The sequence below is a fragment of the Enoplosus armatus genome, chromosome 17 (genome assembly GCF_043641665.1).
Source record: "Enoplosus armatus isolate fEnoArm2 chromosome 17, fEnoArm2.hap1, whole genome shotgun sequence".
Classification (NCBI taxonomy): Eukaryota; Metazoa; Chordata; class Actinopteri; order Centrarchiformes; family Enoplosidae; genus Enoplosus; species Enoplosus armatus.
Window position 1 is genome coordinate 20,698,910 of NC_092196.1, and position 23,317 is coordinate 20,722,226.

The 23,317-nt window shown below is 40.6% G+C and overlaps 1 protein-coding gene across 2 annotated transcripts; it reads left to right on the forward strand.

Annotated features, from left to right (window-relative positions):
- The first annotated feature begins 4,527 nt into the window (after positions 1–4,527).
- Positions 4,528–18,971, forward strand: rab40c (RAB40c, member RAS oncogene family). 2 transcript variants are annotated; one of them, XM_070923138.1, is made up of 6 exons: positions 4,528–5,086; positions 11,888–11,948; positions 15,245–15,305; positions 15,484–15,561; positions 17,668–17,890; positions 18,651–18,971. In XM_070923138.1, exons 1-6 carry the CDS (start codon positions 4,945–4,947, stop codon positions 18,923–18,925), a joined length of 840 nt encoding a protein of 279 aa, XP_070779239.1. In that variant the 5' UTR covers positions 4,528–4,944; the 3' UTR covers positions 18,926–18,971. The 2 variants fall into 2 exon arrangements, with proteins under 2 accessions (XP_070779239.1, XP_070779240.1); XM_070923139.1 differs by having other exon boundaries at positions 4,933–5,086; positions 15,484–15,568; positions 17,732–17,890.
- Positions 18,972–23,317: the final 4,346 nt, after the last annotated feature.

Here is a 23,317-nt window from a genome sequence, read left to right on the forward strand (position 1 = left end):
ACTGTTTTAAGCTGAGTCTTAGTGGTACACCACATCAACTAGAGATATATTGCTGCCGTTCAACTGACATATACCACATGGAAACACCATATATCACTCCCCACTGGCATATGACAACATACGTATGTCATTAAGAATCGGTATATGTTGGTGGTAGGTGGTGAATGACAGTGGATGACATGAGTGACGTGCCATAAGCCAATAGAACAGCAGCAGCATACCAATAAATCAAGTTACATGCCGCTCATCAACGTACAGCCACTATAACAAAAATGGCATCAACTTTTCATTCTGCTTCACTGAGCACATTCATGCTCCCCAGAGAGTAAAGTGCTTTCTTGTAACACACAGCAACTTCTTTATACAAGATGTCTCATAACATATTTATGCTCCCCAGAGGTCAAAGGATATCATGGGATAATGCTGAATACTAAAATGTAGCAAATAAAAAAATCATCAAATCAGTGAACTGGCTCAGTATTTAGCATGAAAATTCAATTTGACCTTAGAATAAGTTGTTTGAAAGAAAGAAATCTTAAACCGAGATCCACTCCATAGCTTTTTATTAAAGCCTGTGTCCACTAACAAATGGGCAGAAGTCCACTTATAAATCAGGTGTTTATGTATTAACTGCACTGATTGTGTAGATAGTTGTAACCTTTTAGATTTTTTTTGTTACCGTCTACTTTGAAAGATACTAACTGGACAAAATGATTTTTTTAATGTCTATTAAATACAATTTTTTTTTAATCTTTAAGAGTTGTATTCAAAATTAAATTACTAGTGTTTTATTTTAGGTTCATTTGTTGTCATATTTCCTGCATAAACTGGAACTGTTTGGCTCTGACAAATGAGTTTGTCTCCTGAGAGTCGGTTACAGAGGGAGATGAGCAGTCATGTAATACTGTTGTGGTATAAAGCAAATCCTTATATGTCTGATTCTGCTCAGGGTCAGTTTGTCAGCATTTGTCATTTTTTTTAATTTATGTGCCTATTCATGTTGTTTTTAATTAAATGTTGTCCTTGAATTCTTTGCAACAATCAACCTGAACCAGCTCTCCTTAAAAGAAACAAACAACAGTTTGGGGTGTTTGGCTTGTTGTCTGTCTTGTCCAGCACAAACTGTAGGTGAAAGATACATAAGACTGCTTTTTGAAGATGAAACTGATTTTCACTTTAAGAAGAAAGCAAGATGATTTCCCAACATTTCTGTTTCTTTAATGTGAATTATTGCTGTTTTATTTAACCTAAATCTTTACACTCTGTTCTTTAGCCTCCTGAGCATCAATGTGTCATTTGTTACAGTTAAACGGATAAATTTGCATTAGTATTTTCGTTAATCTTTTATTTTATCATCCCCTGTTGATCTGTTCTAAATGTTCTATTGTCATTTAATAAAATTCATACATGTTTAATATAATGATGTCTCTTCTTTTCAGATGATCTGATCTTATCTGTTAAACCGCTAATAAATGAACTGGAATATAAATCATCACAGTACATGATTTAATCTAATCTGCAATGTCAAATAAGGGACAATTCAGAGCTGCTTCATTAATAATTAATGCCAAACAGAATGTATGCGCTTAGATTTAATGGGATTTATTTAACCGCACTGAATCATAAACCTGGGTACTGCTGCAGCATGCACGTATCCAGTCTTACAGTAATCCTGTGATTGGTCTTTTTATATTCACAATATTATTATAAATCCAAACTCATCTGTAGATCATAGAAGTAGTACTTGTAGTACTACATGATCTACAGATGAGTAGCAGTAGTTCATTAGTGGTTTTATGATGGAAGCACTGCATTATAATGTTAAAGATGGAGGCATTTTGTTCACATTTTCATTTATTACAGAAGCTAAATCTCATCTACACCTGGAAAATAACATTTCCAGAGACTGATGACCACAGTTCCTAAAGTTCCTAAAAATTATTTTATAATTAATTAATTATGTGGTGGTGTTGTTGTTGTTGTTGTTGTTATTTATGTAGCAGTAATTTCACAGAATGACTTGTGTATGATTTGTAATGCTTGTGGGTTTATTCCTCTTCCTGCTTCTTGTGTGTGCATATAAATGTTTTATGGTACAAATAATTATTATTTTTTTAAGGCTTTAATGTACTTGTTCTCATAATGGCCCAGAAAGCAATTAAGGGGAAAGCACTACCTTTTAATAACCAATCTGAAGCTTTTCAGAATAAAAGCACTTAGCTAGAACAAAATAATAGCCAAAATTTGCACAGCCTGTGCTGCATCAGGTTTACTCAAAATGTGGATTTACTTAACTCAAAGTTTCAGATTCAGGATTCATTTACTACAAAAGTAGTAAGGTTTTAATCTTAGTCACTTCCTGTCCTTTAAAAAATAGTATCTCCAACATTGTGCTGTGAATTTTTTTTATTACCTTTAAATAGTTAAGGTCTAAAGTCTAGTTAGATCTAAACACATAGTTTACATTATATCCTTAAACGTTTAACAGTAAAACTTAAAGTAGATCTGTTACTGAAGGATATTATCATGTTATGGGTAATAACTACCTCTGAAGACCACTAATAAATCCACATTTAACCTAGTCAATCAATTAATGCTTATTTTCAAGTACAGTAGTGAGCTCCAAAGGGATTAAAGGATTTTGTAGAAATTACAATATACTCCAAACCTGGTGCCACTCTAAATGTGCTTTACTCATCCTATTATCTTTAATGATCTCATTCAAGCCGTTGTTGCCAGTACAAGTCATCATGCTTCATTCATTATGTGTGTGTAGGTGTTCATCCTCAGGAGATTGTTCTGGCATATCTAAACAGAGATGAGTCATGATGTTACACAAACAGATCTAACACAGATAGCATCAAACACACACTCAGCCTTCTTCTGCACATCACATTTCATAATATTATTCATGTCAAACTACAGGGAGAGATGGCTAGAAAATCACATTTTTTCTCTCTCTCAAATCTGTTTTATTACAGTGTTTTAAAAGAGCAAATCACACTGAATGTAACATGTTCAACTCTGATTTCAGGAACGTTCATTCCTATCAGTATCACAATACAAACGTTTGTACCAAAACAAAACCTGAATTTTAAGTGAACAGTCCTACATTTCAGGAAATACTGTTTGGTGAGTCAGATGGAAGGGTTGATTGGCCTATAAATTCTCATTTTCTGTTAGATCAGTTTATCCCACAGAGATTAAACTGATATGATGTTCTTGTATTGACTGTAAGAAGGCAAATTAGATTTCCTAAAATCGCCCAAAATTGTGTCTTTAATTTATCTTAAGGCCATCTAAGAGAGTCAGAATTTCACTCAGAGAAACAATGACGGTTCAGAGCTTTAGTTTAATCATGTTTTATCCACATGATACGATGCTTTTCCATTGTTCTGTACGTATTCAGTGAGATAGGAATCATCTTTGTTGTCCTGATTCCCCTCACCATCTGCGTGTTGTTGACAGCAAACGTTGATGGACGTTTTGTTTAACCAATGTATGCCACTGCGTATGTCACCGTGCGGTCAGCGTCCAATCGTTGGGTGGGGAGGCGGGGCTTGGAGTGAGAGGGCGGGAACAGAGAGGAGACGGCAGCGTACTGTAGCGAGCAGCCGATCTGTCAGCGGCACATTCAGTGTTGTTGTGCGGTACTGAGGAGTCACAGCTGTAATTATGATTGAACATAATGGAGAAAAATGGAAAGATCACGGACTGAGATTACTGAGTACACCTACAGAGATTTGGACTGGACGTAAAAATGCCACAGCCTTCTGATCCCACTGCAGATATCGGTATTTTCTGGATATAACGCAGTGAAGTTACAGGAATCTTTGTCATCCCGGACTAAAGAAAGACAAGGGGGCCTGAAATTACACGGACGTCGGTTGAAGTTGAGCTGCGGGCTGCGCTAGCTCAGTTAGCATTTAGCTTGCTGTGAAATACTAACAGTCTTTTTTATCCAGTGGGAAGTAGGTTCATAAAGGGTGACGCAAGGTTATATGGGGCTATGTATAGCGTGGCGTAACACATAACCAGTGACAGTGTCTTTAAATAACTATCGTGTCTTATGACTGCTTTGGTAACGTTCGCACTAGTCATAATAGCTAAGCTAGCTGGCTAGCACTCTGGCAGGGCTAGCTTGTTGTTCCCCTGCTAACTTAGCCAGCAAGCTTCTCTTAATTGGGAACAAAAAAAGTCAGAGTTATACCCTCCAGCTTTGTAGTTTGTTTTCTTACTGGAAAATAAATCTCAGCAGAGATTTGCTCATAAAATTTGAAAAGTGGTAATAGCCACCTATCTTATTATAATTCCCATTCCAGACAATAAGCATGTTTTTCTTCCCTGCATAGACTTTTGCCAGCAAACCTACAAGAGCCATCCCATCCGGATACAGCTTTAGTTACCCTTTGAATGTCTGTGCTCTTACTCTTTGATAGATGTTAATCTGTGACTAAGATCCAAGGTTCAAGAAGGAACTTTAGTCTCACCTATTTATAACTTGTCAGTCATCAGTTTGAAAGACAGTACCAGTTGTTTACATTAGGTGAGGTTTTTCCCCCCACTGAGCACAACCTGTGGCCAGACTATTATTTTTCTTATCTTTAACTTTAGCAAAAAGGATGTTTTGCTTTTCTGAACCACATTTTTGGCACCCTCCTTGTTTTTCAAGTAGGACATTCCTGTGAGACTCTGTTGGTCCTATTTCAGTCTGAATATTACTTACTTGCACACAATTTGGAAGACCAGGCAAAAGAGGGACTTAAAGCTGGTGGACCCCCATTCAGCAAGTTCATGGGATAACAAACATTGCCTTTGGTTTGGTCAAGTGAGTAGTATAACACACAAGGGGGCTGGTTGATTACCCATCCTTGTGTAGACGGCGGAAGATTACAGTCACTCATCTTCAGCCTCCGCTGCCCCTTGGCTCAGATGTGAGACACAATGGGTAGCCAGGGCAGCCCAGTGAAAAGCTATGACTACCTGCTCAAGTTCCTTCTGGTCGGTGACAGCGATGTGGGCAAAGGAGAGATCCTGGACAGCCTGCAGGATGGATCGGCCGAGTCCCCGTACGCTTACAGTAGTGGTGAGTCACTTTAATCTCAGCTGATTGGGACCTGTTGGCTCAGTTTTGCCCTCTCAGATGATGAGCTCCTTGTGTTGTGTCATGCTTGCTCATCACAAAAGTCCTAAACATACTAGCAGCGCATTTTGCTGTGTGGGCTGTGGAGAATACACAATGAGCTCTCTGATGCTTATAACACAGAGCATTCACATGGAAGCAAGTCAGACAGTCATGACTGTACGTGCATTGTTGTCGAGTTAGTGTATAATTTCACTTGCTGAATAATAGTTTTCATGACCTCAGTCTAATAACAAAACAATAGGTTTTAGAGCTATACATTAAACACAGAATATTTTCCAGTCTACATCCTCTCCAGTATGATGGTGGTTAGTTGTTTTTCCCTTAACAGCTTCAGTGGTTTCCAACTATATAAAATAAAGGAAGCTACCAACCCAACTATAGCAATATGCTATGGTACTTGTATATACATGTATTTGAGCTGATTGGAGGCTGCTCAGCCATTTCTGTAATTATGCTGTCCAGACCTATAAGAAATCTTCTGAAGGTTTGATCCACTATGCTGTGGAGGGAAGGCAGATGGAGCTGTGCCCAGTCAGATGATCCCTCCCTGGGTGTAGGAGCTCAGATCACCTGGCTCTCTTAGTGTTATTGCTCCAGGGCTGACAGCCACTATCTGATCACTGCCTGCTGCTGCAGTAAGCTGTTTGTCCGTGGTTGCTGTACACGCATACTCACACACTCCCACTCCTACCAACAGGAAGCCTTAGAAGAAGAGCATAGAACAGACCATACTAGTGTTTTGTATGTTTTAGTCCATTTCATATAAATCATACACACAATAGCATTAACCATTTGCAAGCTGTTCCATTGCGTTTTAGATTAGAGACTTTTGCACCTGGCATTAACATGCGTTTTGGGTGATCCGATTACAAGGCGACAGCTCTAAGTACAGGTGTAAATGCACCCAAGACGCATTGAGATCCCAGACCACATTTGGAGGAGGTCTGGGCGGCATATGGCCACATTCTTTTAGCAGTGTGTACGCAAATGTGTCCTGGGCCACACTGAAGGACCCTCTACTCTGATAACTGAAGTTATCTGCGTAAACCAAAGTACATACTCATTCGTGCAAAGATATGTTATGAGTGGGTCAAACATCTTGGGCAATTTGGTTTGCCTGGAACATGCCAATACATAGACCCGATCTGTATTATTTTGATTTCGCCCGTGCGCCAATGTCTTTGCCAAACTCTTCGCCAACCTCTTCTTTTTCTTCCTTTAATTTCCGGCAGCCTAGGCACGGGAAGTGCATTGCTGCCTCCCGTCAGTTAAAAACAACAACACATTTGGTCTTTGCAAACAGAAATGATGTATGTGTTTATTTACATATAGAGTGGGAAGTGAGATCCAATCACAAGTGGTCACTCAAGACGCATTATAATGCCAGGTGTGAACTGACGTACTTAGAGCTGTCCACTTATGATCGTATCACCAAAGACGCATGTTAATGCCAGGTGTAAACAGGGCCTGTGTTTCTTCCAGTTTACCAGTGTTTCCCACAGGTTGAGAATCAGTTTGGCCCTTTGCACAGCATTGCATTCACAAACTAACTTGTGATATGGTAATGGCCTTATCATTATAAATACCACATTGCTCCTGCTCCTATACATGTGAGTGTCTGAAGTTTGCTTTGTTGTTGTACTATTTTACCTTGTTTCTTCAAATAATTGCCAGCTTTGACTGCATTTCCCCAAAGGAAAGGAACAAATAACAAATGTAAAGCCTTGTGTGTGGGAGTAAATCCATTTGGGTGGGTCGCCCAAATTAATTCTTCATATGGAAATCACTTTATCACAATAAGCATCCTGTTATATTTGTTGGTTATGTAGTGCAAATCACTCTGTACTGAAAGCTGCACTACAATGCCAACAATAAATGATTTTCACTGTGATGGATTATCTCAATGCAGGCACCTTTCAAATATCTTTAATTAATTTTAATAGTGTACTGGAATGAGATGAAACTAGCAACATGCAAGGCGGGAAAAAAACTCAAATTTAAAGCACTTAAATGCTGCAGTATGCTTCGGAAAATAGTCAACAGTAATTTAAATAATATGCAAGTTTTGTAAATTAGTTTAAACATGCAAAAACTCACAGTGTGGTGTGGCTTAAATATCCCAGGGTTACTCCTGCTATGCTAACATGTAGTGAATGAATCCTGTATCACTAGAATCACTCTGATGATGCTAAAATGGGTTGTATGAGTTTGTCGAGGAACAGTTATGAGGTGCACAGCAGGAGAGAAAGGAAGAGAGTTCATCCATCACATGCAGCAGCCTAGTTAGACTCTCTTCTCCACTTTAAAGCACTGATCTAGGAATATAAGCTGCTCAATTACTTATTTCTTAAAGGTAAAACATGCATGTGAACTACATTTGTTAAGATATTTGCTCCAGCAAAAAATCCTTATCAGAGATGCTCTTATAGATGATTCCGTCAGTATCCATTTCATTTTTTAGGTGAAGAAGATTTGCATCTCCTTCCCTTAGGATGAAAGCAACTGTTCATGAAAAATACATCAGTCAGCAGAATGACCCCTTTTCGCCAGTGCTTATCTAATGAATTCTGCCAAAGGGGGGTGCCGCCTGTTGGCAATGTGAAGACCTTCCCAGGTCATGTTTGTTTTCAGACACCCACATTAACTGAAGGCCAAACCGTTTCATTTCAGCAGGTGAAGGCGATTTAAAGAGGGAGGTCATCATTACAAATAAAAGTCTCCAGCAAAAGAGTTGATATTGCATAAGTATTGTGATTCTGATAGATTTTTGGTGGCTTTAATTGCATTTACTGTACATGTATGCACTGGCGTGAAGCCACAAGGTTTTATGCTTACCCTAACCCGTAAATATAAGGATTTGATTAACTTTGAGTTTTTGGAAAGCAAAGCGTTTAAAGACTTTACCTTACTTTAGGCAATTGTGACGGCCATTTTTCACTATTTTCTGTCATTTAAAAACCAAATAATTAATCAATTAATCAGAGAAACTTGCACTTCAATCAATAAGGTTTGCAGCCTTAGACTGTAATACCACTTTACTGCCCAGCCCTAGATAAAACTGTATTTGACACATAAACAGCATTTTCAAATGTCTCCACATCAGTGAGTTCACCTCAAGATGAGTGTACGTCACCTCTGACGTGAGGTTTCTGAACATCAAGCCCACAGAGAACCTGTCATTCTTCTAAAGACAAACTCTTTTTTTTTTCCAAAATGTGAGCCCGGCAGATTCGAAAGAGTCTCTAAAAGAGGAAGATGTCCTAATTGATGCGAGAGAGATCAAAAGCCTTCAAACGGCTTCATTAAATATGGAGGGCAGAGTGGAACGCAGCTGAACACACGTCAGCTGGGATATTTGTGCAGACAGAAGCTCTGCTATTGATTTCCATCCCTCTGGCACAGAGAGGTTAGCATGGAGGGAAGGGGAATGCTTGAGAGGAACCTAAATATTTTAAAAGGAGAAAATCAGGACAAAAGAGTGGATTTTAATTGGACGTCATTGTCCTCAGGCTATGATTGGTTCCTGATTTGGGGCAGCCAGTTAATAGACCGCACAGTCACATTTCCTCCTCCGTGATCAGTGATTGTGTGCCTTATTGATCAGAAATTTTGTGACTAGTAATCAGAATAGTGACCAGTCAAATTGGCAAATGCATTATACATTGTCCCTATTAAAGATGTCTGTTGGTGAAGGTTGTTTTTGTTTTTTTTGATGACTTTGTCATAGTTTTTGGCCCTCTGGGGTTTTTTTCAGTGTAGTTGTGCAGCGCTGACACTAAAGCATCGGTGTGGTGGGGTTACAAATCATTCTGGGGGAATGTCAAGATTAATTTTCACACTACGATAAGGTTTTGAATTTCACAGTCGGTTGATGTTAGCCAGCAGATAACACCAGCCTTGGAGCGGTGAAGCCAATTAAAATGCAAAAGCAGCTTGAAAAGACACTTTTCAGTGCAGCTGCGAGACTCTTAAATCTTTTTTTCATTCAGCACACACGAACAATGGAATATTCCCCAGGGGTCATGCAGGCACGGCGGTCCATTGTTTGTCTGTAGCCATGGACCGGCTGTTTTGACAGTGGCATATCCATAGACGCAGTTATCGCTGGATGCAGGCCAGCTCAGAGATAACCCCCTATACTGCCCTCCTGAAGGAGAGAGGGGAGAGTGTTGGTCGGTAAATGAAAAGCCCAACTGGTCTAATCCTCTTGAAAGATGCACAGACCAACATGCCGACCGTTAAATATTTCCACAGAGCTTAGCTGTAAATGCAGCCTCGGATTTTCCTTTCTTCCCTATTTCATTCCTTCCTTCTCAACCTCAACATGTTATTTACACCTGCAGATGTCATTTATTTCATATTTACTGGTATTCCATGGTTACAACACACGTTTACATTAGTCTTTGCTGTTCTGGGTTCTGTTCCAGGTGTTATATGGTCCTACAGGATATAGCTACACAGTGCAAAGTAAGGCTGCACCCAGTCTGATAGATGTATTAGTGTGTCTACCTGTTTTATTTAACTCCTCTGGAAGAGCGCGAGTAGAAAAGATGGCTTGTGGGAAACCTTTCTTATATGCCGTTGGACAATATGACATTATATACTGGGAGGTAATATACGAAAATGTGTCTACTATCTGAATTTTGTAGTACCATTCCTACTGATGTAGCGATGGCAGCCATACCTGTCTGGTCAGTGATTTCATAAACAGTTTCTCAATTGACTTTCTGGAAAATGTACCAATAATAGGTAATTACAAATACTGTGAGTGAGGATTTTAGCCATGTTGCCCACTCCTAGGCTTACTACATTGTTTTATACAGTGGCAAAAAGCATCATGTCAAACATTACCATAGAGTTAAATCAACGCCTCTCTGACACACTCTGAACAACAAAAGCTGAATACGATAAGCTTCACACAGCTTTGAGTACATTCAAAGAACAAACAAAGTCAGCCGACTCCCAGAATAGAAGCAGCAGTATTCAGCTAAGACATTGGAGACACCAGAGAAGCTATTGATTATCTGGGATATCTAAGTGAGCCCTGGCAACGAGAGGAGAGGAAGCACTTGGTACAAAGCCCTGCACTCACTCCAATTCAATTAGGCTAGCCTGAGCTCAGCACTTTAGCTCAGCAGCAGTTTTATGTTGCCTGGAAAATTGGAAGATATTGCTAATGTCGTTAGCCAGCAGCTGCTACCTGCCAGAGGCTGATGCAGTCATGTGTGAGAGAGTCTGGGAACTGGGAAGGCTTGCTCTTTGGCTATGCTGTTTTTCAAACATTACTGTTTTGTTAATGTCTTTTATTCCCAGGAGTCTTAATGTTTAATGTTGAAGACGGTTTCCAGTTAAAAGTGGTATATATTCAAACATATATCCGCATGGTGGTGGTGCAAAGGGTTTGTTGAGCAATGGAGCTCTATAGCGCAGAGGAATAAGATATATCAGGCACATATATATATGATATATGTATTTCATGCACACAATACTTGTTAGTAGATTGATTGGTTTGGCTCTTTTCATGGAATTTACTGACAATTAAAAATATATAGAAAACGACCAGCATTGTTCTTGAAAAAGCTAGTAAAAAACAAGGTTTTAAATAAAGATTTAGCATGCCCTGAACAGTTTAACTCTTGTCTTGTGGAACTGTAATTGAAACAGCATTTAGCTGGTTAGCATGTTGGGACAGGGCGAGTTCTTTGCAATTGCACATAAAACTGTAGTGTAAAAAGATAAACATCTTCCAGGAGGGGGAAAATACTGATTATTCAGTGGTTCACCTGTTTGGCCTCAGGTGGTACAAGACTCAGTGGCAACGACAGGAACCTGGCGAGCAGACTCGGGTGAACGTGTGGAGACATGGGGCAGCATGGCGACAGGTGTAGCAGTCAGACAGGTTTGTCAGAAATGAGCTAAACAACCAGCCAGAACAGAGAGATTTGTTAGCTGCCTGAGGTTGTACTCGGCTGCCTCCGTCCTGACGGTTAAACAGTAAGAATGGTTCTTGTAACACTCATTAAAATTCAAAAGTGAAAGTTTAAAACATGTTTTTAATGTTAGTAATTAAAAAGTGCTTTTAGCACAGTAGCTGCGTGACTTTAGGGGTGTTAATGTTGGTCTGTTAGTTCACCACTTTGGTCCAGACTTAAATATCTCAACAACTATTGGAGCTTGAAATTTGGTTCAGACTTTCATGTTCCCCTCACAATGAATTGTACTAATTTTGGTGATCAACTTTTCATCAGTTTGTCCAATACTTTGATGTGTGACCAAATACCTGCTTTGTGTTTAATGCTAAACTAAGATGTTGAACATGGTAAACATTATACCTGCTTAACATCAGCATGTTAGCATTGTCATTGTGAGCATGTTAGCATGCTGATGTTAGCATTCAGCTCAAACCAGGAATGGGAGCAGACTCAGTCTAATTGTACCCTTGATGAAACCAGTCAAAAACATTGACATGATAAAGAATGTTATGTTCAGATCAGAACAAGCTGAAAGATCTGTGATATCTTTCGTGTTGCCACACGGTTGTCATATTTCTTTAAGCTAATCACAGTTCTCTGTAGTGTGTTGTGGGTAATTTTACAATTTGATTCAAATAGATGATGAGCTATTTTGTCGAGAGTCAGCTTGTCTCTGACTGCGGTATTATGATCTTGATTGATGCTGACCGTCTTGATGCATCCATTTGCCTAATGCCTGTCTCTGTCTGCCCTGTCTCCCTCTGTCCAGGTATTGACTATAAAACCACCACCATTCTTCTGGACGGGAGGAGAGTGAAGCTGGAGCTTTGGTAAGCGCACATCACTGCTGGAATAACCTGTTGTTGTCTGTACAATAGAGAGTGACAGCTGCTCTTTTTCTGGCATGCACTCTTGAATTCCTCAATACAGAACCGTTCTAGACCCCCTAGACCTTCATGGTTTGTTCAACCAAATTGTGTCTGAGTACTGCTTGTTCAGACGTTAGCTGTAAGCACTGACACATTGTGTGTGTGGGAGTGTGCCTGTGCTGTGTTTGTGTGACCACTCAGACAATGACTGGAACCCTCCAGTCTCTTTTCTTTTTTGTCTCTGTACTTTCATGAAAGCTCCAGGATGCCGCCCTGGGCAAATTCATGTCAAGCTGTGCCCACTCGTATCTTTTCATTGACTTTGTATGCAATCTCGCAATCTCACCCACCGGTTGTAAATTGGGTGAACCAACCCTTTAACTTCTTAAATCTCACTGACCTGCCGGTGGGTCAGTCGTTGTAGTCTCATGCTGTGTACCCAAACAGTGTTCAAACCCACAAAACTTAATTTGAAAGTCTAGTGGAGATCCTAAAGTTACCAAAGAAGAAGAGTATGTCAGACTGAATTTTGGGCAAATGTGAATAAAATGATGCACAATACATCTTGAGTAATTCTGTTTGATGGAATGGTGCAGCCGTAAAAGACATGAAGTTTTGGCTCTGAATATTTCACTCAGTATAAACATCATAGTGCTTCAATGAAGAATTGGAACAACATGAGACAGAGTATATCTGGTACTGTCAGACATTGAAAGCTACTCAAAGGAAAAGAGGAATACTGTATGTCAAGGGGGTTCATTTACATAATACACATCACATTTTATAAGAGGGAAAAGAGCAAAACAAAAATACACTAAGCAGGAAGGTTTATATAATGGTTGCGTACGAAACATATTTGCAAAAAGATCTCACAGAGGAAAATATGTTTTGGCATGAGAGTGTTTCACCAAATTGGATGACAGGCAGCAAACAATCTATCTATCTTAAATTAAAGGTATCCTGGTCACAGTGTTTTATATCAAATGTTTACCTTTCAGGATTTTATAGCACCTGTCTAAACCAATACGTTAGACACCTTATACTTTCATGATAGAGAAAAGGAACCATACCCAGCTGCAAGGCGCCTACTGCCAGTGTTGTGGGTGCAAGTCTTCATTTAGTGCATATTGTTACATGCCTCACTAATAATCTTGCATCAGTAGAGGTGCAGCAGATGAGTTTAATTGTCAGTTAGACACACTGCAGTGCTAGGCGAGGCCTGTTTGGTGGAAGTAGGCCAAGGAATTCAACTACTCCGGGGAGAAGCAACGCCTTGTCTTCCCTGTGGAGAGAGAAGTTTAAAGGCAGGCTCATGATGCAAAATCTTCTTTATTTTTGCTGCCTCAGTCTTTCACCCTCTCCTCACTGTCTCGTTGTTTTTTTACTAGATGTTTTTCTTTTCTTCTCGCTCAAACTCTTTTCCTCATCCCCTGCTTCCTTTCCATTTCTGTCTCTGTTGCCATCTGTGTTTGTCTGTGTCTCATGACTCAGTCTCAAAGGCAAAGGAGAAAAACTGCAGAAACTAAAGTATTGCCTGTGTACCCAAAGCCTGAAATATCTTCATCCTCTGAGTCATAGAGCTCCATTGTTGTCCAAAAACTATTAAAAACACATCAATCAGTCACCATGGTGATCTGGGTGACATATTCATTCCCATGAACACACACACACTGTAGTTTATTTTGATTAGTAGTTTATATTGTTTTTAAAGATTTACGTCTTCAGTAGGAACCAATGGGCATAGAGCCACAGACAGGAAGTCAGACAATAGTGAGAGACGGACTAACATGTTGTTAGTTTTGGTCTTTACATGGGATTTGTTGACAATAACAAAAGTAAAGGATATCGCCTGCCTTCTTCTTTAAACTGCAGGTACAATCATTTTGAATACTCTGACCTAATCTGTGGTGGGATTTGTTTTGTCACCACACTCACCACTGACTGTTGGCCAGTCACCAATTGGTCACTTCAGATGAGGAACCGACCAAGTTATGCTTCTCTTTAATTTAGTCTTTTGACCATCATAGGCCTTTATTAGAGGGACAGTGAGATCACAGGAAATTAGGTGAGTGAGAGATGGACCTTAAAGCCCTAGGCCACCAGGGCAACTCCTCTTAGCTAGTCTTTGACCAGGTGATGGCATAGAAATGATAACTATCAATTCATTAAATCATCATCAGGCTCAAAAAGTACATATTGGTTTGTTGACTTCTAAGGCTTATAGCACCTTTTATGAAAAAGCTGATATCGGCATTCAACGTCATGATTCAACTCTTTAATAGACATTCGTAAAGCCAGTGCTGCACCTGCCCTAAGAAGTGTACTTATCATCTCATCAGTAGGGACATCATTTCTGGTAGACTGCACAATAGCTAAATGACATCAACATCTGGCTGGATGAACACACAACTGGCTGAGCTGTAATTAGTCTTTGCTATTCATTTTCAGACTGGAAAAGAATAGTGGCTGGTCTGAAATTGTTGTCAGATTTCTTCAAACTCTCCACCAAAAATAGTTTCTAAATCTGAGATGCAAAACAAGCTTTCTTTCATTTCTGTGTAACGCCTGTTTTAAATAGCTGTTCACAAGGTTTGGGAGTGTAGAGAGGCACCAGATCACAACGTTAGCATCTAAACACTCCCATTGCTGACTTGTCAGGCCCAATTAATCCTCTGTTACTGTCTTTGTAAAAACTGAAAACACAAGATGTGCAAGGCTGAGAGTATGTGTAAGATCAACTGGCTTCTAAAATTAATAAATTAGGATTTTATAAAGTGGCCACAAAATCATGCGAGAGACATGAAACTTGTGAGACAGAAAATGCCCGTAGTCATCAAGACGAGATGATGGGTGATGAACATGCAGTAAAAGTACATAGAGTACATTCACCTTAACTTGCCTTAAGACAATATAACTAGCTCTGCACATTTTGACCCCCATATATTTAGTTTATGAAACCCATAGGAATGTACTACAAAGACACTAGTGATGAATGTGAATTCATTCAAGGCGTTGGCCTTGTGGTGCTCAGTTTGGAGTCAGTACGTGAAAGTTTGATCACTGCTGCCTGAAGAAAAAGTCTAGTCTAAAGACTAAGTCTAAAGTTTTCAGGCTGTGATTTGTCCCTAGTGCTGAAACTGCTACTTTTCCAGATATTGAATTTAAAAAAAAAATAAATAAAAAAAAAAGCTTTACTTCATGGCAGCTGAACAAATTGACTATTAATCTGTCTTTATACCTCTTCCTTTTCTCTTCAGGGACACCTCAGGACAGGGGAGGTTCTGCACCATCTTTCGCTCATATTCCCGCGGGGCTCAGGTGAGGAACAAACAATTTAAATAGACTCAATTGAAAACACCTTCACTCTGCATGAAGTAAACTTGCTTGACTTCATCTAAAGGTCCAAGCTTTGGTCGCAGGGATTACAGACAAATCAAACTACTACTGTGATACTCTTGAGACTTGTTGTTGATTTTCTTTGTGTGTGTCTCTTCAGGGGATCCTGCTGGTTTATGACATCACCAACCGGTGGTCATTTGATGGAATCGACAGGTGGATCAGAGAGATCGATGAGGTGAGTAGTTTGATCCGGTGTTATGGATGTTGTGTTGAGCTCAGGCAAATATCACAATTGGAGAGGGAGGTCCACGGTCTGTATCACAAATTGTGATTAGTGGGTTATCCAGCTATCTTTGGGCTTAACTCAGGTTTAGCAGTATCACACAGTGAGCTCACTTTTAACCGGGGCAGCATGATAACCTGCATGGCAAACCCGCACCACAGCAAGATATCTTGTTATGTTAATGTTTCAGGATTTCTTGTGGTTTTGTAATGATGGTGCAGCGATCCGGGAAGTTTGATTTCATGTTTTTGCTTTCAGACTTCGGACAGCAATTATAGAAATGTTTCCCCTTATAAGATGGGACAAAGGGTCAATAGAAGGAGTTAAGTGAATTAAGACGTGTGTGTGTGTGGGGGGGGGGGTACTGTCATCATGTCCTTCCTGCTGACTTAGAAACAAAGAGGATGTCCGTGTGTGTGTGTGTGTGTGGTGATATTTTTGGCCTGTGGAATGTATGTTTCAGTTTGGCCTTTCCTGCTCCACCTCCACAGATGTGCTGTGGTCGGCTTCTTTTAAGGACAGAACTAAAGTAGAGATGGTGGGATGAAAAGTGGTAGATCATCATCAAGCCATCATTATCGATCCAATTGTTAATTGTTAAAACAACATTATCACCCACCAATTTTAGACTTTTACTCAGATGGCTCATCCTGAGCGTTTGAACGGTTTGAGAGCATTACAGTCAGAGGGCTGTCTCACCCTGTTAGACGTAGTCTTTAGTAATCTGAAAATCCATCCCAAGGGTAGACGCTCAAACCCTCCATACAGAAGCATGAGGAGCCTTTGAAATTGCTCTCTTCTGGAAAATGTGAGACAGATCAGGCAGTTTAACACCAATGATCTTACTTGCCACTGGCAAAGTACAAATCCTGGCGTCTGTGGAAACCCTCAGTATTTGCTGCTACTGCTTTTTCCACCACCATCACTGCCACTACAGCTGTTACTGTTTTCTCTGTGACTGTTGCCGGTACAAGGCCGACCTCATTGGAGAGACTCTGAGCATGAAAGGGCTGATGAGTGGTGACAGTCGGGAGGAGTGAAGGAGAAGAGAGGTCGGCCTCTCGCTGCCATCATGGTTCGTTCAGTTTGTCAGAACAGATGGAGATGAATTAGAGAGACCTGAGCCCGAGCGGCAGGACAAGATACACGCTGCTTCCTTTGAGCTTGTTGAATTAATAACAAGCTTCCGCTGATCACTTTGTATGAGTGTCACGTCTCTCATTCGCTGTCTGATACTGAATAGCTGAGGTTTTTCTTATGTCATCAAAGCATGACAACTTTCCTGTTCAAATGATTTTAGAAAAAACGAGATGCTAGTTGTATTTACTTAAACATCTCCAAATATTTGTGGATTGGGAACCCTGCTGCTAAACCAATAATATTGCAATATTTCTCTCATAAATTCAACTGATATTGTCCTTGAAGTCGTTGTGACTCACCTCTGAGAAGATGTTTGTATGAAAATGTATTTATTGAACAACAAGAACTGTGATTGGTCAGCTTGGGCTGCTTGTGTTTTCTCTTACTAATGGTGGAAGAGATTGCACATTAACATCAACACACATTTAGCAAAGACGTCTCACCGCAATCGCTGCTCTCTGTCACAGTCAGTGAAACAACAGAAACATGGCGACTGCAGGGAAGTAGTCTCATATTCAGTAACAAGGCAAAATAGAAGTTCCCTGGATGTTAACAGAGTTACTGTGGGAAATACAGTTAAAGCCTGATCACATACGATACATGTGCCTAGTGTTGGAGTGCTGATATCAACTATAAACTATAAATAAAAAACTGTTAACCTCTTGCTTCAACTATAAATCCAGCGTAATGACATTTACAGTAGAATAATAGACACAAGAGACACAGAGTTAATAAATAAAGACAAAATTCAGTGAGAGCAAGCAGAGACGGGCAGAGAACAGTTATTGAGAATGCTCTTCAAGTTACAGAGAGGAATAAGTGTTTTGATACAAAACAGGTCTGAATGTCACAACAAATATTAGCTGTGCAGCTATCAGCAAGTTTAATTCTGTCCTCTGTTTGATTTTGCCTTCCCAGCATGCTCCAGGCGTGCCTCGAATCCTCGTTGGTAACCGTCTACATCTGGCCTTCAAACGGCAAGTTCCCACTGAGCAGGCGAGGGCGTACGCAGAGAAGAACGGCATGACCTTCTTCGAGGTGAGCCCTCTGTGCAACTTCAACGTCATCGAGTCCTTCACAGAGCTGTCACGCATCGTCCTGATGAGGCACGGCATGGAGAAGTTCTGGAAGCCCAACAGAGGTGAGTGGACGGGGGGGGGGGCAGTGGGTACAAAACAGTCAGAACAATTCCTGGAATGAACTGAACAACACAACTGCTGTGATTACAGAAGGATGCTTTAACACTGTGCAGTAACTTATAGACAAAAGGGGTTCACGAAGCTTCAGTCAATTCTCATATAAAGGCCAACATTCAAATAATAATAAACCCATTATTACTGTTCAAAAGAAAAACTCAGAGCAACTGTACGTTATTCTGAATGTATAAACAGGTACAGTACAGGCCACTAGTTCACAGTTTACGGTAGTTTTCTACAGAAATTACACATAGAAGGGATTTGTTTATAAAAATGTATGCTGTTTGTTTAAATTACACTTCAGTTTCAATTGGATGTTCAGTAGTCCAGAGGGCACAGTAATAAATCTGTGCTGCAGGCAGAATTTGAGACATTCTGTGCTAATGTACCAAAATAGTCACCAGATGGATGACACACTCCCTCATTTGCTAATTAATTCTCCCTCACTCCCGTCATCCTTTTGTCTGCCTCGTCTGTAATTACTCAGGAAAGCAGGTGGAAGTGATGTCCTGCAAACCTCCACAGAATTAATGATGAACTGACTGCGTCGAAGCTCGCTCTGGATTTTATTTATGTCTTCGGGGCTTGTCCTGTTGACACTGAAGTGAACACTTCAGACTGAGGTCCGGCTTCCCCTTTAACAGCTGGAAATCAGAATGTCACGAGCTCACTTTAACTGTTAACCTCCTCCGTCCCTCTCTGCAGTGTTCACCCTCCAGGACCTCTGCTGCAGAGCCATCGTGTCGTGCACGCCGGTCCACCTCATCGACAAGCTCCCGCTGCCCGTCGCCATCAAGTCCCACCTCAAGTCCTTCTCCATGGCCAACGGCATGAACGCCGTCATGATGCACGGACGCTCTTACTCGCTGGCCAACCCGGCCGGCGGCTCCAAAGGCAACAGCTTGAAGCGCTCCAAGTCCATCCGTCCGCCGCAGAGCCCACCGCAGAACTGCACCCGCAACAACTGTAAAATCTCCTAATCAAGGGCTTCCTTGGGGGTCCGCGGGAGACGATGAATGACCGACAGCATGGGATCAGGAGACGGATGTACAGGATGTTGTTAGTTGGAGGAAAAGAGCACATCCCTGAACCTGAAGAGCTGAAGAGCAAGAATGATGGACAAAGGGATGAGTGAGCGCTCCTTCTCACCTTCACGAGATCATGTTAAAGAATATGAGCTCGAATGGTGCCTCAAGATATCAGAGGAGAACGACGACACAGACCTGATTCTCACTACTACCAACTGCTAAAATGAGAGAAAGAGACTCCAGATTCGCTCTTGTCAGCTGGAGTGTAACTACATGTACAGAAACCCTTCACCAACTCAAGCAACCATATTTAGTTACTCTACATGACGCACGCCACTCATTGTGTGTGTGCATCACAGAAATGACCTCAAGATCAATACTCACTTTCATGTCTCACATGTCTTTCTTTCTTCTGTCTGTCTGGTTATAATGCCGTCTTTTTCTGTCCACATCTCGGTTTATTTGCTATTTTAATGACCAATAAGCTAATGATCAAGACACTAGTAAGCAGCCGGCCCTTTATTGATCTCTGTTTATCCTCAGCTGGCTGTAACACTCATTGTGCTTTGGAAGTTCAGATGTTTTATTTGATGAACACTTGCTGAGGGGAAATCTTGGTGACAAGATGAGTGAAGGTTCCCATCTGGTTTTGTTGTTGTTGAAGTGAAGGTCTTCAGGCAAACCTGACCCCCTAAAATCCCGAAAGACGCAACCTGAACCAGATCTCAGGTCTAGACTTGCTAGTGTGCCTTGAGTCTAAGTCAATTGTGAGTTTTCCTGTAGGGGTTTCTCGTGTCAATATAAACAAAGTGTACACATCAGCAAAGACATGCTGCATTCTTAATGAACCACTTCAACAAGTCCAAGTCCCCAGTAACCAGTTCATACATCAAAGCTTTAGGTTTATTAGAATTCTGTGGTTTACACTGCCACCTACTTTGACAAGGGATCCAATGATGCTTGTTGCCATGGATACATCTTAACGCTATTTCAAAAAAAATAGTAGCCTATTTAAGATCTCTCCAGCTTTTGTGAAATGTATTTTTAACTTGTTACCTTGAAAGTTTCCAACAAAGTAAAACAAAAAGAAAAGAGTGAAGTAAAAACAGAGTGTGGATCAGATCAGGCTGGAGATCTTTGTCATATTGATGTTTTCTTTTTGGCCCAAGAGCTTCTGGGAGTTGTAGTCTGGAGATGAGATGGAGAAGGAAAGCTTCACATCTGCTTCATCCAGCTGCTGTCTGGATCTAGGCAGAGATTCATTTTATAGGCACTCCCTCCTCCTCTTCCTCCTCCTCTTCCTTTCTCTTTTCCCTCTCTGCCACATGTTTAGGGACTCCTACTCTTCATGTTTCCAGATTTCCCTCACCTGTCAGGTCACACCTGTTACATGCAGCAGGAACATGCGCACACCTCCACCAGTCCAGGCTCATTTATATAACACACACACACTTAACTCTGTCTGCTCCCTCACAGTGATGCTCCACTCAAATTCAAGTTTCCCTCTGTGCGCTAAGTATGATCCAAATAACCTCTAATTGTTATTAATTATTAAAAAAAAAAGAATGAATCAGTCAACAAACAAATATTCAGTTTTAATAATAATTTCAAGGAAAAATGTTAATATTTTCTGTTTCTAGCTTTTCCGATGTGAGGCTTTGTTGCTTTTCTCTGTTCTTTATTATTTTAAACTGAATATCTTTTTGGAAAAAACAAGTTGTTTGAAGACGAGACGTTTTGGGCTCTGGAGAATTGTGATGGACATTTTTCACTATTTTCTGACAGTTTATAGACTAAAGATCCAGATGGACAGATCCACGTTTCTGTGGACGTATAAAACATTTTTCTTCTTTTTCTTTTGAGCCTACAGAGGGTTAGCGTTTAACTGTCCTCTGCCAAATTGTAAAACCAGTAAATATAATACACACTGTTAGATCACCCAGGTCCAGTTTTTCTATAGTATGTGGAGTCCGCACGGATCCCCCATCCCTCCCATCCATGGTATGCACTAATGTGTTTTCCATACATTCGTTTCAGTGTTAGACATGGAGCAGGAGCATGAACCTGGAGAGAAAGGAAGCTCAGATATTGAGGCTGTGTGGAAAGAGTAGCTCCTGGTGATGATGGCGAGAGCGACGGTGAAAGACCTGATGAGTGTAAACAGAAACAGAGTAGCTGGACAGGATCGTGTAATGCAGAGGCAGAAGTTGTGAGGTAAAGTGGAATATTTCAGGTGTTGATAGTAAACAGTGACCTTTGTTTATCAGTTTTCTCTGAATGTCACTCGCTCCTCGTTTCCCACAGTATTAACTTAAAGGACCAAACTGGCAGCGAACATTTGATCCTTTTTATTTTGGTCAGCCGTGTAATTTAGAGCTGAAACAATTTGTAATAGATTGACAGAGAAATAATATTTTGATTTTCAATTAATTGTAAATTAAACTCACTTTGCAGATTTTATTATTATAAATTATAGTAAATGGAATAATTTGGGGTTTTTGGTTTGCAACACACAGATATATCAGGCTCTGGATACACAGTTGTGTGTTAGTTCTCGACTTTTCATTCGTAAATCACCTCGAGATAATATAATTAAACTGCGATCATGAGAAAACTGTTTACAGGTTTTGAAATATTAGCGGCCACATGTTTCCCCCTCATGTTGTCACTCTGTGCTGCATTCATGTCCAGTGGGAAAGACAGACGCAGGTGGACGGGTTGCAAATATTGTTCAACAACAAGGGAACATCTGCTGTTTTGCTGTTAAAGAAAACATCGGCTCCAGTTTGTCAGTGGCTCGCTTCATGTGTGATCGGGCTGAACCAGGTTCGAACATGTGAACTCTTCAGAGTCGCTGCTTTTTAAACACCAAAGCGCTCCGACTGGATCTCCCACAGGACTGAATGCAGCATGCCTCCTTCTCTCTCTCCCTGTGATCTGCACCACCGCCTCCGCATGCTGTCCCATGATTCATAGCTGCTGAATAATAGATGCTCTTTTCATAGATCTCTGTAGGGCTTCATCAGTACGCCCCACTCCGTCTCTACCTCGCTGCTCTTTCATCCTCCATAGGAAGCTCAGCGTGGTTTATTTCTTCGTCTTTGTCCTCCTCAGCAGCTGCCTTCTGTCTCGTTTCCTGTCTCTGTCATATAAAGAATGAACCTGCTGCTCAGGTGTTTAGTGGGTTTGCCCTCCTAAACCCAGTGTATAGTTTATTGTGAGTGTTGGTGGACTCTTCGTCCTCTTCACCCCCCCCCCCTTCTGTCTTATCTCAGGGAGTTGTCTTTGCCTCCAGACTTTTAAGATGTCTTGACTCACGCGGTGAAGCCTCCTCGCTTTAGGGCAGATTTCCACTGATCCAGAGTCAGATTAGCTACAAGAAGTTTGGAAGAACACATTTAGAAATGAAGATTGATATGATTTGTAGTAAATCTGTAGAAACGGTTTGGTCCTTTTTTAAAGAGGGTAAAAATGAACTGGTACCTGACCAGTAGACCATTTTATTCCTGGCCCAGCCTCCATGTGTCTCTCAGTTTAAGGGTGAGATAGTGATTCAGATACAGCTGACACACATCAGGCAGTTTGTATTGTGTGTTAGCGTTAGTTTCCTCGTCGTCTGTAGAACGAGCCGAAAAGGAATTTGACTCAAGCTTGTTGCCAAGATTTTTAGAAGAGGTTTCCCTCTCTGATGAACAGGGAAAGGCTTTTATTGTTGTTGTTGCTGCTGCTGACTCACAGAGCATAATGACCCTCACTGGGTATAATGATATTGTTTTGTGTTATATTGTACATCCATCCTCTGTGTTATGTGACAACAACCAGTTTCCTCCATGCTTTGGTTCTACGTGTCCCTTTGTTTTTGTACTGACTTCCTCAGTGTTTGTTGACCCTTTGCAAAATTATGTTTCTCCTGAACTGAGTTCCATTTTGGATTTTCATGGACATTTTTAAAAGATGGAAATGTTTGTAGAGGGTGGTGGGAGATTCAGGGATGCCCTCTGATATTGCCTGTTTGTGTTTGTAAAAAGGAGCAGACTGTTGTGGTAATGATGACGACACAAAAAGAAAAAAAAACACCTGTAAAACACTACTCTGGTTTTTGGCTAAAGCTGCTGAGTAATCTGAAGCGAGTGTGTGAGTGTGAGTGTGTGTGAGAATGTTCTTCAAACACCTAGCTGAACATGTTTCTTTTTTTAAATTATTGATTGTACAGTTTCAAGGCAAGCGTATGAAGAGAAAGACTTTTTCACAATAAAACTATTGAATGTTGGAGTCAAGATGTCTGCTGATTCTTTTTGTTGGACTGCTGCTTTAAAGGATTTTGGTGTTGTTGTGGGAAGGCTG

Excerpts from the sequence above, each read along its gene's own strand:
- rab40c (XM_070923138.1), top strand. The coding sequence starts at position 4,945 with ATGGGTAGCCAGGGCAGCCCAGTGAAAAGCTATGACTACCTGCTCAAG. Across the intron at positions 11,949-15,244 it reads AGAGTGAAGCTGGAGCTTTG|GGACACCTCAGGACAGGGGA; the intron begins GTAAGCGCACAT and ends TTTTCTCTTCAG. Across the intron at positions 15,562-17,667 it reads GGATCAGAGAGATCGATGAG|CATGCTCCAGGCGTGCCTCG; the intron begins GTGAGTAGTTTG and ends TTGCCTTCCCAG.